General features: G+C 42.0%; 1 protein-coding gene across 1 annotated transcript in view; it reads left to right on the top strand.

The window, feature by feature from the left end:
- Window positions 1-14,555, top strand: part of aldh1a2 (aldehyde dehydrogenase 1 family, member A2) — a 112,634-nt gene that overhangs the window by 16,155 nt on the left and 81,924 nt on the right. The window contains exons 2-3 of the mRNA XM_034190040.1: window positions 12,776-12,880; window positions 13,210-13,350. Coding sequence (XP_034045931.1) covers window positions 12,776-12,880; window positions 13,210-13,350 — 246 coding nt within the window. The remainder of the gene's footprint in view (window positions 1-12,775; window positions 12,881-13,209; window positions 13,351-14,555) is intronic.

Below are 14,555 nucleotides of genomic sequence, written 5' to 3'. Positions count from 1 at the left end.
TGCTTGGTCTAAAAAAGTAACCGTTACTGACTGCCACAATCTTTTTTTCTTGATTTCTTATAGTGTTTCTTAAAGCCAGAAAGTTGCCATTTGAAATGACTTTAGTTTTGTGTCATGTCTGTGATCTGCTTTTTTTCTACAAAATTAAACAACTGAATGAACATCCTCTGAGGCCGGTGATTCCATAATTTTTGCCAGGGGTTGTATGATAGTGATAAAAAAAAACCTAAACTATCAATAGCTGTCTCTGAATCTGTGTATACACAACATGCAATAAATAAATAAAGGACATGAGATACTGTCCATATGAAGTTGCTAGAAAGATAAAGTTGCTACTGTTATGTGGGCCGCCCGAAGAGGAGGTACTGCTGGCCTACGCCAGAGGGCGCCCTGCCTGTTGTCGGGTTTCAGGCACCAGAGGGCGCAGTCACCACCCAGGAGCCAGGACTACCAGCTGTCAGAAATCATCTAATCACCATCCCATCCCATATAAGACTGGAGGAGACACCACATCTCCGCTGAGATATCAGTTTACCACTCAGGTAAAACTCTCAGCCGTGTCTGTGCTGAACGCACGTATCATTGTCTTTTGAAAACCTTTGCAGGAGTACCAGTTATCTTCAGTCAGCTGGGAGCTGGGTTTTGGACGTAGAAGAGTGACGGACTTCACTCCTCATTCCAAACCAGAGAAGTAACAGTTGGTCTCTGCACGTTTCTGTGTTTTTGTGTCGGAGGTGGAGATTCTCCCACAAAAGGAACTGAACTGAATTGCTGATTGTTCTACTGGGTGTGCACACACCCACCATTAACCTGTCTTCTGTTCCTGCCAGCAGTACCGGATCTGACAGCTGAAGTAGAGGCCACCTGGGGACTCGGGACTTGGCGGCTTCGGTTTGCTGCAGGTCTTCGTTGGCGGCGGAACCTTGTGGGCCCCGGCTCTTCTCTGGATAGGCGTCTCCTACCCTCGGACCTGCCCACACGGCACCTGTTGACTTTTGTAATTGACTGTCTAAACATAGTATTCGACCTGTTGTGCACATTTGCCACAATAAATTGTATTTATTTGACTACCCATTGACCGTTCATTTGCGCCCCCTGTTGTGTGTCCGTGTCATTACACTTCCCCAACAGCTACCACATGCTACAGTGTATTCTACCTCCTACATTCTATATTGCACAGTTCTTTTCTATCAATTTGTATTTAACTATCTTATGGTGGTTGGGTAAAAGCTGTCCCTGAATATGTGTGCTTTGCAACTCAGGCTATGGTACCATCTATCTGTGGCCAGGAGGGAAAACAGATTGTTAAAGGGATGTGAAGTGTTACCAATTATCCTCCTTGCCCTGGACAAGCAGCGCTGTTCTGCCAGTTCACCAATGGCTGGCAGCCTGGCCCTAATAATTTTGTCTGTTGCCCTCGTGACCCTGCCCAGTGGCTTCCTGTCTGCGAGGCTGCTACTTTCATGCCACAGAGATATACTACTGGTTAGTACACTCTTTATTGTTCCTCTTTATAAGGAAGTGAGGAGAGCTTAGAGGCACACTTCTGCAGAGAAAGTGCAGATGCTGGTTGGCCTTTTTAACCAGAAAAGATATGTGCAGAGACCAAGTCAGGTTGTCGGACACATGAACACCCAGGAATTTTGATTGTTAGCATTGCAGAGTTCTTGATGTAAATGGGTGTATGTGGGGGGGGGGCATCTTCTCCTGAAGTCGATCTGCAGCTCCTTGCTTTTCTCCACATTCAGGATTAGGTTGTTGTTGTTGCACCAATCAATGAAGAGTCTCACCTCCTCTCTGTAGTACGTGCCGTCCCTGTTCTGGATGAGCCCCACTATGGTTGTGTCGTCAGCAGAGGTGTCAAAGCCAGCTTCAGAAAGTAAAAGTCCAGCCACATATTTGTTCCATCTTCCCAATAAATCAGCTGATTGTAATTAGTTCAACTCTTCAGGCAGGTGGATGAGCTAATTATTGAGATCACCTGTTTTAGGTGCACAGGTAGAAGCAACACATGGGAGGGTTTTTACTTTCTGAAGCTGGATTTGACACCTCTGGTCGTCAGCATATTTGATGATATGATTTTTGCTGAACTTTGCACAACAGTTGTGGGTCATGAGGGTGAAGAGGAGGGACCTTCCTCTGCACACAAACTGTGGCCTGTTTGTATAAAGTCCAGAATCCAGTTTAGCAGGGGGTGTTCAGTCCCAGTGGCCCCAGATTGTTAATCAGATGCTGTGGGATTATGGTTTTAAATGCAGAACTAAAATCAACCAGCAGCATCTGGACCCATGCATTTTTCCTCTCCAGGTGTTCACATGGACAGGTGGAGAGCAGTGGATAAGGTGTCCTCAGCAGAGCGGTTTGGTTGGTATGCAAACTGTAGGGAGTTGAATGTAGGGGGTAAAATTGAGGTGATGTGCTCTTTTATTAGTCATTCAAAAAATGAGGTGGGCTTCATAGATAATTGGCAAAGCTTCTGGGGAAAACCTGGTCTTGTTAGGAGAGACGGCATCCATCCCACTTTGGATGGAGCAGCTCTTATTTCTAGAAATCTGTCCTATTTTATTAAACCCTCCAGACCGTGACTATCCAGGGTTGGGACCAGGAAGCAGAGTTGTAGTCTTACACACCTCTCTGCAGCTTCTCTCCCCCTGCCATCCCCCCAATACCCCATCCCCATAGAGACGGTGCCTGCTCCCAGACCACCAACAACCAGTAAAAATCTATTTAAGCATAAAAATTCAAAAAGAAAAAAATAATATAGCACCTTCAACTGCACCACAGACTAAAACAGTTAAATGTGGTTTATTAAACATTAGGTCTCTCTCTTCTAAGTCCCTGTTAGTAAATTATATAATAATTGATCAACATATTGATTTATTTTGCCTTACATAAACCTGGTTACAGCAGGATGAATATGTTAGTTTAAATGAGTCAACACCCCCGAGTCACACTAACTGTCAGAATGCTCGTAGCATGGGCTGAGGGGGAGGATTAGCAGCAATCTTCCACTCCAGCTTATTAATTAATCAAAAACCCAGACAGAGCTTTAATTCATTTGAAAGCTTGACTCTTAGTCTTGTCCATCCAAATTGGAAGTCCCAAAAACCAGTTTTATTCGTTGTTATCTTTCGTCCACCTGGTCGTTACTGTGAGTTTCTCTGTGAATTTTCAGACCTTTTGTCTGACTTAGTGCTTAACTCAGATAAGATAATTATAATTATAGTGGGCGATTTTAACATCCACATAGATGCTGAGAATGACAGCCTCAGCACTGCATTTAATCTATTATTAGACTCAATTGGCTTCGCTCAAAATGTAAATGAGTCCACCCACCACTTTAACCATACTTTAGATCTTGTTCTGACTTATGGTATGGAAATTGAAGACTTAACAGTAGTCCCTGAAAACCCCCTTCTGTCTGATCATTTCTTAATAACATTTACATTTACTTTAATGGACTACCCAGCAGTGGGGAATAAGTTTCATTACAGTAGAAGTCTTTCGGAAAGCGCTGTAACTAGGTTTAAGGATATGATTCCTTCTTTGTTATGTTCTCCAATGCCATATACTAACACAGTGCAGAGTAGCTACCTAAACTCTGTGAGTGAGATAGATTATCTCGTCAATAGTTTTACATCCTCATTGAGCACAACTTTGGATGCTGTAGCTCCTCTGAAAAAGAGAGCCTTAAATCAGAAGTGCCTGACTCCGTGGTATATCTCACAAACTCGCAGATAACCCGTAAGTTGGAGAGGAAATGGCGTCTCACTAATTTGGAAGATCTTCACTTAGCCTGGAAAAAGAGTCTGTTGCTCTATAAAAAAGCCCTCCGTAAAGCTAGGACATCTTACTACTCATCAGTAATTGAAGAAAATAAGAACAACCCCAGGTTTCTTTTCAGCTTGTAGCCAGGCTGACAAAGAGTCAGAGCTCTATTGAGCCGAGTATTCCTTTAACTTTAACTAGTAATGACTTCATGACTTTCTTTGCTAATACAGACAGACAGAATTTCCAAGATGGCGCCTGTGACTGGCATGGCCATCGCTCGGCTCCTGTTGTGTTGGTTACTAATGGCCACTTTTACAACATATGTTATTTTAGCAGCCGGATTAGCAGACGGAGGTGTCTTGGCTTTACAGGCTTACGATCGGGACTCTTTGTTTCATATCAAGGAGACGATGGAAAGCCTATTTGCTACACGAGACAGGTACAACCAGGCGTTTCCTCTGCCCTTAACTATCGGCTCCGACTCACCTGATTATCCGCTGCTGTTGCGGGCGCCGTGTAAGATCCGCAGGAGACTGAGGAAAAAAGGCTTTTTGGATAAGAGGAGAACAGGCTCGCGGGCTGGTGTCCAGGTGAAGAGAAGGCGTGCAGTGGCGCGTTTGGGCGCGGGTGCTAGCGCCGGCGGCCGAGGACGGGCTCGCTTCCTCTACCACATTCCTCTCTTTGATGTGCGCGATGGCACATCTGCATCGACACCTGTTCAGTTAGATACAGGTGTTCTAGACTCTTCGCAGTGCTGGTATCCTGGTGGCGTAGTTCCATCGCTACTGTGCACTTCCGTGTTTACGCCTCCACCTGCACGGATCAGCCAGAGTCCACGTGACCGCTGCCTTCGTCCTATCCCATTGCGAGCCTCAGACAGCGCCTACGTGACGTCTTCCACCTTGCGCCTTGGTTTATTGAACGTGCGTTCAATCGCCAATAAATCATTTTCCCTGAATGAGCTTATATCAATGGAAATGTTGGACTTTATGTGCTTTTCAGAGACTTGGCAGAGAGTTGCCTCTACTGAAAAAAACAGGTTTAAATCAAATGAAGACGTAGTTTTAGACCTATTGCTAAGCTTCCATTCCTGTCTAAGATCCTCGAGAGGGTGGTTTCAGACCAACTGACACTCTTCCTGGATCAGAATAACATTCATGACAGGTTTCAGTCCGGTTTTCGTAGACAACACTCTACGGAAATGGCTCTTTTGAAAGTTTCCAGCGACATTATGATGTCTGCTGATGCTGGGAAATCCACCGTGTTGGTTCTTTTGGATTTGTCCTCTGCCTTTGATACTGTTGACCACCAGGTCCTGCTGAATAGATTGAGGGATAATGTCGGTCTGTCGGGGTCAGTTCTTCGGTGGTTTTTCTCATTTCTGTCCGGGTGTAGCTTTAGCGTTTTTGCTAACCAGATAAGGTCAGAGTCTGTGGACCTGTTATGCGGAGTCCCTCAGGGTTCTGTATTGGGCCCCATTTTGTTTTTATTGTACTTGATCCCTTTAGGTAGGATCATTCAAAGATTTACTGATGTCTCGTACCAGTTATTTGCGGATGATATCCAGCTTTACTGCTCCTTTAAGCCATCTGAGATTAAGAGGCTTGATTCCTTCCTCCATTGTTTGGCGGAAATAAAACAATGGCTAACGAATAACTTTCTTCAGCTCAACGCAGACAAAACAGAGACATTGGTTATTGCCCCTGATGCCCATATTCCAGGTATTCAGCAGTACTTGGGAGACCTGAGCCCGTCTGCTAAATCATATCTTCGAAACTTGGGTGTCATCTTTGACAAAGACATGTCTTTGGTACAGCATTGTAAACAGTTGACGAGGAATTGCTTCTTTCAATTAAGAAACATCTCTAAGCTCAGGAAAATGGTGTCTCGAAATGATTTAGAGCTTATTATTCATGCTTTTGTGTCAACACGTTTAGACTATTGTAACAGTTTGTTTTCATGTCTAAACAAGAAGGAGTTGCATCGACTGCAGTTAGTACAGAACTCTGCAGCGAGAATTCTGACACAAGCTAACAGAAGGACTCATATTTCCCCAATTTTAAAGGAGCTTCATTGGCTGCCAGTGTTCTTCAGGATCAATTTTAAAATTTTGGTTTTAACCTTTAGAGCTCTACATGGCCAGGCGCCTCCCTATATCTGTGACCTCATCCAGCCATATGCCCCTGCCAGGGCGTTGAGGTCTGTGGACCAAAATTTGTTGATGGTTCCTTGCACCCGTTTTGCAACCAGAGGAGAGCGATCTTTCCAGGCTGTTGCTCCCAAACTTTGGAATGGTCTCCCGCTCTCTCTGCGCTCACTGGACTCTGTCGACACTTTTAAAAGCCAACTTAAGACCTTCTTTTTTACACAAGCTTTTGCTTAGCTTTTGGGCTGCTTTATCCTATGTTATGTTTTTAAATGTCTCGGCCATTGTCTGATGTATTGTGTGGTGTACTGTGCTTTTATGTTGTGAAGCACCTTGTGGCTCTTGTCTGTGAAAGGTGCTATATAAATAAAATTTACTTACTTACTTATTTACTTAATAAAATTTTAACTATTAGAGAAAAAATTACTCATAACCATCCCAAAAACATATTATCTTTGGCTGCTTTCAGTAATGCTGGTATTTGGTTAGACTCTTTCTCTCCGATTGTTCTGTCTGAGTTATTTTCATTAGTTACTTCCTCCAAACCATCAACATGTCTATTAGACCCCATTCCTACCAGGCTGCTCAAGGAAGCCCTACCATTAATTAATGCTTCGATCTTAAATATGATCAATCTATCTTTATTAGTTGGCTATGTATCACAGGCTTTTAAGGTGGCAGTAATTAAACCATTACTTAAAAAGCCATCACTTGACCCAGCTATCTTAGCTAATTTTAGGCCAATCTCCAACCTTCCTTTTCTCTCCACAATTATTGATAGGGTAGTTGTAAAACAGCTAACTGATCATCTGCAGAGGAATGGTCTATTTGAAGAGTTTCAGTCAGGTTTTAGAATTCATCATAGTACAGAAACAGCATTAGTGAAGGTTACAAATGATCTTCTTATGGCCTCGGACAGTGGACTCATCTCTGTGCTTGTTCTGTTAGACCTCAGTGCTGCTTTTGATACTGTTGACCATAAAATTTTATTACAGAGATTAGAGCATGCCATAGGTATTAAAGGCACTGCGCTGCGGTGGTTTGAATCATATTTGTCTAATAGATTACAATTTGTTCATGTAAATGGGGAATCTTCTTCACAGACTAAAGTTAATTATGGAGTTCCACAAGGTTCTGTGCTAGGACCAATTTTATTCACTTTATATATGCTTCCCTTAGGCAGTATTATTAGATGGTATTGCTTAAATTTTCATTGTTACGCAGATGATACCCAGCTTTATCTATCCATGAAGCCAGAGGACACACACCAATTAGCTAAACTGCAGGATTGTCTTACAGACATAAAGACATGGATGACCTCTAATTTCCTGCTTTTAAACTCAGATAAAACTGAAGTTATTGTACTTGGCCCCACAAATCTTAGAAACATGGTGTCTAACCAGATCCTTACTCTGGATGGCATTACCCTGACCTCTAGTAATACTGTGAGAAATCTTGGAGTCATTTTTGATCAGGATGTCATTCAAAGCGCATATTAAACAAATATGTAGGACTGCTTTTTTGCATTTACGCAATATCTCTAAAATTAGAAAGGTCTTGTCTCAGAGTGATGCTGAAAAACTAATTCATGCATTTATTTCCTCTAGGCTGGACTATTGTAATTCATTATTATCAGGTTGTCCTAAAAGTTCCCTAAAAAGCCTTCAGTTAATTCAAAATGCTGCAGCTAGAGTACTAACGGGGACTAGAAGGAGAGAGCATATCTCACCCATATTGGCCTCTCTTCATTGGCTTCCTGTTAATTCTAGAATAGAATTTAAAATTCTTCTTCTTACTTATAAGGTTTTGAATAATCAGGTCCCATCTTATCTTAGGGACCTCGTAGTACCATATCACCCCAATAGAGCGCTTCGCTCTCAGACTGCAGGCTTACTTGTAGTTCCTAGGGTTTCAGCTTTCAGGCTCCTCTCCTGTGGAATCAGCTCCCAATTCAGATCAGGGAGACAGACACCCTCTCTACTTTTAAGATTAGGCTTAAAACTTTCCTTTTTGCTAAAGCTTATAGTTAGGGCTGGATCAGGTGACCCTGAACCATCCCTTAGTTATGCTGCTATAGACTTAGACTGCTGGGGGGTTCCCATGATGCACTGTTTCTTTCTCTTTTTGCTCTGTATGCACCACTCTGCATTTAATCATTAGTGATTGATCTCTGCTCTCTTCCACAGCATGTCTTTTTCCTGATTCTCTCCCCTCTGCCCCAACCAGTCCCAGCAGAAGACTGCCCCTCCCTGAGCCTGGTTCTGCTGGAGGTTTCTTCCTGTTAAAAGGGAGTTTTTCCTTCCCACTGTCGCCAAGTGCTTGCTCACAGGGGGTCGTTTTGACCGTTGGGGTTTTCCTGTAATTATTGTATGGTTTTTGCCTTACAATATAAAGCGCCTTGGGGCAACTGTTTGTTGTGATTTGGCGCTATATAAATAAAATTGATTTGATTTGATTCAAAGCACTTCATGATTATAGAAGTGAGGGCTACAGCGCGGTAAGCGTTAAGGGTGGTAATGGAGGAGCTTTTGTGTCTGAGATGATGGCTGACAGTTTGAAGTACGGAAGCACAACTGCTTGGGAGATGTTAAAAATGTCTGCCAGGACCTGTGCCAGTTGTTCTGCCCCTTGACCATACAGCCAGATATGTGGTCCCGACCTGCAGCCTTCCATGGATTTTATTTTCTTTCAAGGTCCGACAGACATCAGCTGCATCAAGGGCCGGAACCACTTCATCCTGGAGTGGGGTGGCCTTGGCCATTGGAGTTTATTTAGTGCCTTAAAATGTCCGAAAATAGTTGTTGAGTTCATTCAAGAAGTCAGTGTCATCATAACCGGTTGCAGGGGTGATCTTCTAGTCTTAACAGATCTGATTCCTGTAATCCTGAAACTGTTCCTGAATTTGATGTCCATTGGCCTTTTGGCCAGTCTGATGGCTTTATTCAGCTCAGCTCTGGCTGTTCTAAGGGCACCAGTGTCTCCAGACTTAAAGCAGGTGTCTCTTTCTTTTAGCAGGACATACACCTCAGTTGTCATCCACGGTTTCTTGTTTGCCCTCACTGTGAAGTTTTTTGTGATAGTGACATGCTTCACACATTTGTAGATGTAACCAGATACAGTTTCAGCGCACTCCTCAATTACTTGTACTGTATTACTTTCATTCTACAATGTTCCTAATGTAGCATACAACAGACATGCAGGTTAGGGGAACTAGAAACTTTATAACTGTCCAAGTTTCTGCTGTAAAAGAGATCTTGATCTCAATGGAACTAACCTGGATAAATAAAGGATAAATTAAAAAAAAGCTTAATACTGTAAAAAAGATTGATGTACTGAAGACTGTACTGTTCTGCTGTTAAATTACAGTAAGCAGCTATCACTGCTATCATATATAATTCTAAAAGCCCTCTATGGACAGGTGTTGAAAATTAGCATATTTTGCTATAACACTTAAAACATTGCATCTGGTTTGTCCAATGTGAATGTTATGTCGATATTAAATAAATAAATAAATAAAATAAAATTGCTAGAATATGTCTGTTACAAAAATAAAAAGACAGGGAAACAGTATAAGTGCCTTTCCCCCCATTCAATGAAACATCATTGGGCTTCTATCGTCCACCTGGTCGTTACTGTGAGTTTCTCTCTGAATTTTCGGACCTTTTGTCTGACTTAGTGCTTAGCTCAGATAAGATAATTATAGTGGGCGATTTTAACATCCACACAGATGCTGAGAATGACAGCCTCAACACTGCATTTAATCTATTGTTAGACTCGATTGGCTTTGCTCAAAATGTAAATGAGTCCACCCACCACTTTAATCATACCTTAGATCTTGTTCTGACTTATGGTATGGAAATTGAAGACTTAACAGTATTCCCTGAAAACCCCCTTCTGTCTGATCATTTCTTAATAACATTTACATTTACTCTGATGGACTACCCAGCAGTGGGGAATAAGTTTCATTACAGTAGAAGTCTTTCAGAAAGCGCTGTAACTAGGTTTAAGGATATGATTCCTTCTTTATGTTCTCCAATGCCATATACCAACACAGTGCAGAGTAGCTACCTAAACTCTGTGAGTGAGATAGATTATCTCGTCAATAGTTTTATATCCTCTTTGAGGACAACTTTGGATGCTGTAGCTCCTCTGAAAAAGAGAACCTTAAATCAGAAGTGCCTGACTCCGTGGTATAACTCACAAACTCGCAGCTTAAATTATATATAACTTCATTGGTTTGAGGTAATCAGTTAAGATGTTTGTGCTCAACTAAGTTATGAAGTTTGACAGTGTACAAAAACACACCATAAAAGTAAATGTGAGATAAGTGCAGTTCTTCATCACTGAGCAGAAAATCTGTCATCAACCCTGCAGTCTCTGGGTACTGTGTTAAGTATTCATAGACACGCCACATTTTCTATAAACTTGAAACCCATCATGTGAGGTGATAGTATCGACCCCTCGGGGAATGGGAAAGAAAATACTATTAGTCATTTGAAAACATGCACCCTTGCACTTTTTTCCCCTCAATTGTGTGCTCTTTGTACCACTGTCAAACAATCCTAAAAAGCAATTTTAAGAAACGTTGAGAGTTGATTTATGAGTTGGGCCTGTCATCTTAATCAAGTCTCTCAATAGAATGAGACAAAAGTCTAACACCAGTCCGAACTCGGAGAGGGTCGAGCCAAACGGTGGCTGACAGTTGTCCTTTTCTAGCCGTGATTTAGGTGTCGGCCTGATCCACTGTTCTGCTGCTTCATCCGTTCTCCTTTAGGAGCGTCCTGTGAGAGGGGTTACGCCGCGTATAAAGCTACCCACAGTCTGCATTCTTGCTCAGACTGTTGAGGCTGTCAGGGGGCTCCTCTGATTTAAGGCGCTCCACTTCAGTGGCCCCTATAAATTTAAAAGCTAATTCAGTGCACTACGGGACTTTCTGTTTTTGTAGCTGGCCCTCTGCTCCTTATCGTTACTGACAATTTTATGAAGTGCCCTTAATGAGCGGCAGATTAAAGGTGGCCTCTGAGAATACTGGGCTGTGGAGAGAAGCCTCTCCTGCCTGTGTGTATGGGGGGGATGGGGGCGTGTTTCCAATACAAAGGAAGCGGCGAGGGCTAACTGTAATGTATAGTTCACACATACTGACAAATGTGTGCACGTGAATCATTCGTATGCAGCGTCTCTATTAGTGTTCGTTCCGTGGGAACGAAGTAAAGGAGGGCACGGGAGTCACGTGTTTGTGCCAAGACTCCCTGGTATTTTATATCTGGCCAAAAGTAAACACAGCTAACAGTTTACAGCCAATTAAATAGTACTTAAGCCGCTGCCTTTATGGATGTAAACATGCCGGAGAGGCTGAAGCCAGTGGGACACTTGAACCCTGGTCTCAGGTTTGTTCTGAAATCCTCTAAAGTAGAACGACGGTAAGCATATACGTATATACGGAGGGATTTGTGCCAGCAGATGTTCTCCTTACACTCCATCTATCAGGCAGACCGACAGCTATTGAACACAGTGTGGATCTAAACAAGTCAGCCACCGAGGGAGTTTTCTGCTCTTAGCCCTGCAGGTTTGCAATTTCAAATCACACTTTGCGTGCCATTCTGGGTTCTGTCAACTTGCAATGAGAACATTGCATGAATTACAGTATGAAATATTTTATTTTGTGACGTCTAATAGATGTTGACCGCATCATCTTTGGAGTCTGAGGCAGTTGTTTGAAGGAAGACACGCTTTAATGTGTCACAGAGACGCGTGTTTTATGATCTCATAAACTCGCAGCGGTTTTGTGAAGCGTGTGTCTGTGTGTGCCTTGGGGCGGATAAGAGTGGATCTGGTGTCTGATAGGGATTTATCTACACCCCCTCCTCACCCCAGATACACACAGGCTAGAATCCCTGCCCATGTTTCCAGGGATTTTCCCGGACCTTGGAAGCATTGCTCCCTGACTGCTGTTATGGCCGTGTGTGTGTGTGTGCGCGCGCATGTTAGTCCTTCACAGTTCAGTCTGAAGGACTGCAGCCGCGCTGTAGCCAGCGCATTGTAATGGAACGATTACATAACGTGTTATGGCCTCAATATTTTAACAACACAAAGACCATTGTGATATCACACTAGAACTCACATTTTCACATAATATATAAATTCTGTATAAAAGCAAATTCTAAATTTGCAATTTGCATTTGTTCCAGTTACTTTTTTTTAAGGAAATTGCATTCATGGCTTTGCATGCAGCTTCTCACATGCACTCACCAGTGTTTCATTTAATACAAGCTGGGAAACAGTTTTTAATCATGTAGTCCAAAATTGCAAATAAATAAATAAATAATTCCAGAAAAGTTGAATTTTTATCATATTGGTGATATAAACTTGTGCAATCCTTTATTTAAATACAGTGAAACAAAGTTACAGGGATGACAAAGAAAAGCTTTATTATCATTTATGTAATTAAAAAAAAATTCAATGCTTTAATCAAACATTGATGTGTCAAAAATTCTTACTGTGTTGCCTCCCAGCAAGAAGGTCATGGGATCGATTCCCACCTGTTCCTTTCTGTGTGGAGTTTGCATGTTCTTCCCATGTTCTTGTGGGTTCCCTCTGGATGCTCCGGCTTCCTCCTACTTCCAAAGACACACAGATTAGGTGAACTGGAAATTTTAAATTGACTGTAGGCGTGCATGCAAATGTGATTGCATTTGTCTGTCTATATATGGCCTTGCAATAGGCTCGCATTCTGTCCAGGGTGTACCCCGCCTCTCACCCTGTGACTGCTGGGATAGGTTCCAACACCCTATGACCCTTGATTGGAGTAAGTGGTTATAGAAAATGAATGAATGAATAATTAAACATGATTCTTTGCAGATTTTCATCAACAATGAGTGGCAGGACTCTGTTAGCGGGAAGGTGTTTCCCGTCTATAACCCCGCAACTGAAGAAAAGATCTGTGAGATCCAGGAAGCAGAGAAGGTAAAAATACAGAGCAAAGCATTATGCTTTGTCTTTTTCACTAAAACAAGCTGTTTTACTGCATTTATTTTCACAATAATTTAAAAAGAAAAGCTCACTACAACTTCTTATTGTAATATATATATATATATATATATATATATATATATATATATATATATATATATATATATATATATATATATATATATATATATATGTATATGTGTGTGTGTGTTAACTTTTTCTGATCAAAGCATTCTAAAAAAGCAGGTGGGCTATAACCCTGTGGAACCACAGGAAATGCAAAAACAAGTTTGATCAGCAAAATTTCACTTTCTTCCCCACAGGCTGACGTTGATAAAGCAGTGCAGGCAGCTCGTCTCGCCTTTTCCCTGGGCTCTGTTTGGAGAAAGATGGATGCATCCGAGAGGGGGCGACTGCTGTCCAAACTGGCTGATCTGGTGGAGAGGGACAGTATCTATTTAGCAGTAAGCAAATACAATACTACAATTCTATTATCATATAGTTTAATGGTAAATGGACTGCATATATACTCAACAAAAATATAAACGCAACACTTTTGGTTTTGCTCCCATTTTGTATGAGATGAACTCAAAGATCTCAAACTTTTTCCACATACACAATATCACCATTTCCCTCAAATATTGTTCACAAACCAGTCGAAATCTGTGATAGTGAGCACTTCTCCTTTGCTGAGATAATCCATCCCACCTCACAGGTGTGCCATACCAAGATGCTGATTAGACACCATGATTAGTGCACAGGTGTGCCTTAGACTGCCCACAATAAAAGGAGTATATATCTGCATCAGATGCTCAAAACACTTTACAAATAATGCCTCACATTCACCCTGATGTGAGGGTGCTGCCATACAAGGCGCTCACCACACACCAGGAGCAATAGGGGATTAAAGACCTTGCCCAAGGGCCCTTAGTGATTTTCCAGTCCGGCTGGGATTTCAACCGAGGATCTTCTGGTCTCAAGCCCAGCGCCTTAAACTAGACCATCACCTCCCCTTATTACAGTATTTTAAATGCATTTGATGCATTTATTATTGTACAAGAAGTTTATTCTTGGCGGCTGTTTTTTTTTTTTTTTTTTTTTTTTACGCCCATGCACAGCCAGTAGCACTCGTGGGGTATTGTCCCTCCATGTGTGAAAGAAATAACTCAAAGAGTTGCTTCCTCTTTGGCCAAATTTGGTGGAGTGATTGAGGGTCAGCAAAGGACAAAGTGCTTTGATTTTGAGATAAATTGTTTAAAAGGGGAGGTCATAGACCAAGGTCCAACTTTGGGCTATATTCTTTTATACTGTATAAAGGGATATTTAGAATGGGTGTTTTGAGGGATATACGCCGATTGTTTCTATTAAACACAAATATGAAGTAATCAGTGATGCCGGTAACGCGTTACTTAGTAACGCGTTACTCTAATCTGACTACTTTTTTTAGTAACGAGTAATCTAACGCGTTAATCTTTCCAAATCAGTAATCAGATTAAAGTTACTTCTCCATGTCACTGTGCGTTACTATTATTTTTCATTGTGGGTCGATAGCAGCATTAAACTTGGTCTGTGGGCAGGGGGTCGGGGTTCGACTGAACTGCCCACTTTAAGTGAGCTGTGAGCTTTTCATCCACGTTTTTTTGCAGCTGCTCGACTCGTCCTCACCTCT

This window comes from Thalassophryne amazonica, chromosome 2 (assembly GCF_902500255.1).
Source record: "Thalassophryne amazonica chromosome 2, fThaAma1.1, whole genome shotgun sequence".
NCBI lineage: Eukaryota > Metazoa > Chordata > Actinopteri > Batrachoidiformes > Batrachoididae > Thalassophryne > Thalassophryne amazonica.
Note: the sequence above shows the minus strand (reverse complement) of the source record. Positions and strands in the feature narration are given on the sequence as shown.